The sequence below is a fragment of the Gymnoscopelus braueri genome, assembly GCF_963280865.1.
Source record: "Gymnoscopelus braueri genome assembly, chromosome: 19".
In the NCBI taxonomy this organism is placed as follows: domain Eukaryota; kingdom Metazoa; phylum Chordata; class Actinopteri; order Myctophiformes; family Myctophidae; genus Gymnoscopelus; species Gymnoscopelus braueri.
The window spans coordinates 27,773,648-27,778,647 of NC_137621.1; the positions used below are offsets into that span (position 1 = coordinate 27,773,648).

At 43.4% G+C, this 5,000-nt stretch overlaps 1 protein-coding gene across 1 annotated transcript in view; it reads right to left on the reverse strand.

Moving 5' to 3' along the window:
* nrd1a (nardilysin a (N-arginine dibasic convertase)) overlaps positions 1-5,000 on the reverse strand; it is a 25,723-nt gene that overhangs the window by 282 nt on the left and 20,441 nt on the right. Inside the window, exons 26-32 of the mRNA XM_080414004.1 lie at positions 4,745-4,792; positions 4,182-4,234; positions 3,796-3,879; positions 3,463-3,553; positions 1,860-1,976; positions 885-974; positions 1-656 (exon numbers count right to left, since the gene is read on the reverse strand). The exon at positions 1-656 is cut by the window's left edge and continues 282 nt beyond it. Of these exons, the coding sequence (XP_080270130.1) occupies positions 435-656; positions 885-974; positions 1,860-1,976; positions 3,463-3,553; positions 3,796-3,879; positions 4,182-4,234; positions 4,745-4,792 (705 nt within the window). The 3' untranslated portion in view covers positions 1-434. The remainder of the gene's footprint in view (positions 657-884; positions 975-1,859; positions 1,977-3,462; positions 3,554-3,795; positions 3,880-4,181; positions 4,235-4,744; positions 4,793-5,000) is intronic.

Here is a 5,000-nt window from a genome sequence, read left to right on the forward strand (position 1 = left end):
CATTTGATTTCCGTGCTGAAGCAATATGATGTCTGGCAGAGCAAAATAAAATGTTTTTAAAATCAAATGTCCCAGTTGAGCTGGCGTAAGGAAGATGCTCTCTCTGTGTCTCATGGTCTTAAAGACAGAAGGGGAGAAACAAAATACAGGTTTCACTTAGCCAAAAGTACACTTCACCGATATATATATATATATATATATATATATATATATATATATATATATGTATACTGTACATATATATGTGTGTGTGTGTGTGTGTGTAAAAACCTAGTGCTCCTAATAACAGAACGCAACGGCAAGGAGGAGTCAAGGCTTTTACAACCACCCATCATCTCCTCTGATTCACTGCTTTAACAAAATGAGGGCACAATCGTCGACCTAAAACACAGACAGTTAACCTGTCTGTCTGTCTGTCTGTCAGTTCTGTGAGTTTATTTGAGGATCTTGTGGTAGGGGAAGAGGTGCAGATTCTGGGTGAAAGCAGGAATGTCCATGATGGCCGTGGCATCGGGCATCTTGGGTGAAGCAGGGAGGAAGGTGAGCTTGGACACCTCGCCATAGGTGGAGCTGCAGAACTCTTCCTCGTCGCCTTTCGAGTCTTCTCTCTTTTTGGCAGCATCTGCGTCGTTCTCCTCTGGACCGAATCCCACCACCTGTGGAGTACATCCATGTGCATGTACAAATTAAGGTACAAGCATGGTAACTCTCCTTTCCCCCATCGCGCGCGCGCACACACACACACACACACACACACACACACACACACACACACACACACACACACACACACACACACACACACACACACACACACACACACACACACACACACACACACACACACACACACACACACACACGATGACCAAAGACAAGCTTACATGCATGCTGAGTTTGCGGCTGGTCTGCCCTCTGTGTTCGTGGAACCAAGAGACCAGCTCAGCCCTGGTCATCAGCTTCAAAGCGTCAATCTAAAACACACAGATTGAGATGAGACGATACATAAAGAACAGTAGAATTGAGAAGAGTCATTCAAGGACGAATTGTAAAAAGTGAAGCTCTTCAACAGCCCACTCAGCCCAGTATACTGTAGTTAAGCCACACAAATAGGTCACAGAAGACTGATGCCCATCAAGATACTAAGAGAAAACTGATGCCCATAAAGATATTAAGAGAAAATAGTTAAGTACCAGATGTGGAGGTAGAATCTAATATTCACATCTGAAAATGTATTATACTGCAAGGGATACTGTGTTTGTTTTTAGCCCAACTAGCGGTGGCGCTCTATGGATGGCGATGGCAGCCGGAAAGCACTTTGGCCCCAAACAGGAGATCTAGAAGACTGGACGGCTGGATTGTCATGGAATTTTCCTTGCACCTTCATTGTCTCTGATGGATGAACCCTACTGATTTGATGTCTTTCCTCTAGTAACACCCTCACGCCCAAATGTACGCGTGTATACGAGACATCTCAAAATATAATGGGTGGATTATTAGTTAGTGAAATTAACAGCATCTCTCTCTCTCTCCTCAGTGATCCCAAAATAGTTTATTTTCAACTGTTTTCTTATCATTCATAATCTTATGAATAAGAATAAAGATAAAAATGGTTTATGTGCCGTTTCTGACCATAAAGATTATTACAGTTTTTGGTGCCCAGCATGGCAAATTGGCTTGTGCACCGGTGCATTTCCCCCCCCACTGTTATTGGTCTTTTTAGAGTTTAGATTTGTATTCAGCATCTATTTATTCTGCTATAAACCATGTGTTATTTCTTTTTAGTGTATTATCATGTCATTAGAATTTAAAAATGTCCAGCTGTCCCCGACAAAAGGCTATTTGTGTGTTCTCTTCACCTCTCTGTTGAGCCTATCAAAGATATACTGCTGGGTGACCACCTCTGCCCAATTCCTGTCCGCCTCCTCCCCCAGGTGTGTGTCCTCACACTCCTTCAGCTTCACCAGGGCAGTGACCTAGAGGAGACAAGTACACACAGCTGTAACACATTTCTTTTTTTCCTACATTTTTTACACCCGGTGCGAATTGTCTATGTAATCCTGGGCACTACCTTCCCTCTGCCAACCTAGGGAGGCCAGGGCCGAGCTCATGCCTCCTTCAATGCATGAGAGCCAACTGACCTTCTTGTCACCTGACAGGGGAGAGTTTCCCTGTTTGGACGTAGCGTGTGGAAGGAACACGTTATTCCAACCAGTTCCATTCCCCTCGATCAGGCGCCCCGGCTGGCCAGGGGGAGGCAGTATAGTGACCAGGATTAGCTGAAACACATTTCTATGGATTTTCCCCAAGTTGCTTGGAGCAAGGATCAGTGAGGATACATCAAGTGTATCCTTCATGTCTCCTTTGCAAATGTTTTTTATTTGGAATACGTGTAGTATAAATTCTCCTAATTAAAAGACATGAAATAATTTCTTCAAAATGACGCTGACTGAGCAAGGAGTGTTCCCATTCCTTAAAGGGAACCCAATCAATTCCAACGTCCTTGCCGCTCCAACTCACCTCCTTGCTCTGAGGGGGGACTAAAGGGGCTTACATACTTAAAAAATAAACGTCCAAACTCTTTTCGTCTGGCTGAACCGAAGGAAAGTTCTGAGGACGAAAGTAACACATACTGCCACCGAACTCAAAAGAGTTCTGAACGCTAGACCCTGCCCACTCAGTAATCTGCTCAATTGATCTGCCTAGCAACACCACCACTCGCTCTGTCCGCTCGAGCCACTGAAGCCGTGTACAGAAAGGGCTAGAAGCGGTAGTTTTAATAAGTGGCTCCGCGGCAAAATAGGCCTATATATCATTTTGGAGGTCCTTGGCACGAAAAAGTTTGAAAACCGCTGATTTAGAAGGCATTTGTAGAATGGGCCTCAGGTTTTAACCCATTAAGACCTGAGGTTCCGATTCAAACAAAATGTCTTCTAAAACAGTTGTCAGTGGTTCTCAAACTTTTTCATGTCAAAGACCCCCAAAATGATATGTATTTGGCCGCGGACCCCCATCTCAAAATATTTTGTTCCAGGGACCCCCAGAAGCAAAAGATTTGAGTTACAAATGTTCGCTTTGAATCTTTCAAAAATGATGGTCGCGGCGCGGCACAAAGTGATGCGCTGTGAGCTTGTATATTTGCTATTTTTGAATAACGAACGCAAAAATCTAAAATGACAGATGCTTTCCCGGTTTTAATGGGTTAATTCTGTTCATCTGGGGGCTGTGTTAAATATTACGTTTGGGACAGTGGTGTATATGTGTATACACGTATGACTGTACAGTATATTCCCTAATAGCAATAATGAAAAAAACTGTTAGTACTTCAGCTTTCAATTCCATATCTTCACCGGGGGTTTCCATGATTGTGGAAACAAAGAAATACCGCATGCCACCTGCCCAACATAACATGCACAAATACTTAAAAAATAAATACACACAGTATTCCACACACAAACACACCTGTGTACTGTAGGCCTCCTCAGTAAGTGCATTCAGCAGCTCCCCAAAAGAAACCAAGAACTCTTCAATCTTCAACTCCACCACCTCGGTACTGGCAGGAAGGAAAGTCAACGGGAAGAAAAAATATGATGGAGGAGAAAAAAAAGAAGACATTCCACATCCTTTTATAGATTCAATTCAGGTTTTCTTGACAGATGGATAAATTGCCGCTTGGGGTCTGGGCGAGGGAGGAGATAAATAGATTTGTAGCTTAGGTTTGGGGTGTGCAGTTCAGATAAATAGTGGCTTGGTTTGAAAGGGAACAAATTGGTTAAGGATGTGTTGTGGACTCACTTGAACTTGGTGGCCTGTGTTTCCACGGTGACAGAGAAACCCAGAACCCCTGAAGTGTTTCTGCAGGTGGGGTAGACGTGGTACCTAGAGAGAGGCAGACATACAGATAGATAGATGTACACTTAGATGGGCAGACAGATAAGATGGGCACACAGACTGCAAGAATTGGATTGGGTAGGAGACCGATGAACAGAGAGCGAGAAACAGGCAGGCAATTAATTAGAATTTTCCTGGATGGTACATGACGGTGGGGTAATATAAACAATATTTGCCTCATGCGGTTTGTTACATTTCATTTAAATTATCACTGTCCCCATCTGACCTTCCTCCACTCAAAACAAGAATTCAGTGAAAACTAAAAAGCAAAACAGAGACAAGACACCCACCCCAGAGTCTCTTTGGTCCTCAGGAAGTCAAAGCAAGGTTCCTCCATGTGCATCTGTAAGAAAAGTCCCAGTTATTTGAGATAGATGGATGAGCGACCTAACTGACAGATTAAAAAAGCGAGGATGAGCAAGCGTGGCAGAGGCGTTTTTACACCAGTGCAGCAAGCGTCTGTGACACTGCTAATACCTGTGTTACCGTGTTTTTGGCCACTAGAGGGCATACATGAAGTGGCATTCCTCTTTGGAAGCACGTGTTACATCATCACTTTTAATAACATCTCATCTAGCATAGGACCGCATGTGACCAGAGGCTATATTGTAATGGCTGAGGGCTTTGGCAGTGACACAAACTCATTTACACATCAGTGATTAATGATCAGTGTGCGTTTCTTCGTTTAGCCTGGTAGCCTAATATGGCCATCTATAATTAGCACTGGAGCAGCAATATGTGCATTTAGTTTGTAATTGCAAAATAAAAGGTACTGAAGGTGTGGTGTTAATAATACTTGCTACAGTGAAAACCACCGCCTGCAGTAGATGATGCAGTATTTAGTAGTGCTCACCACCAGTAGCTCCATTAGAGTGTGTTCCCTCAGGTTCTTAGGTCCAGACTACAGGAAGAAGAAAGAGAAAGAGGGGAGAAAACAAAGCATGGTAATGAGAGAGAGAGCAAACAAGGAGTGGACGTGAGTTAAATGTTCATTATGTCAAAGTTGTAAAATTTCACTTGTCAGATCATGGAACGGACATTTGTGTTTGTGTGTGCGTACATGTGTGCACACACACACACACACACGTTCAGCAAAAGCTAAGGTATGG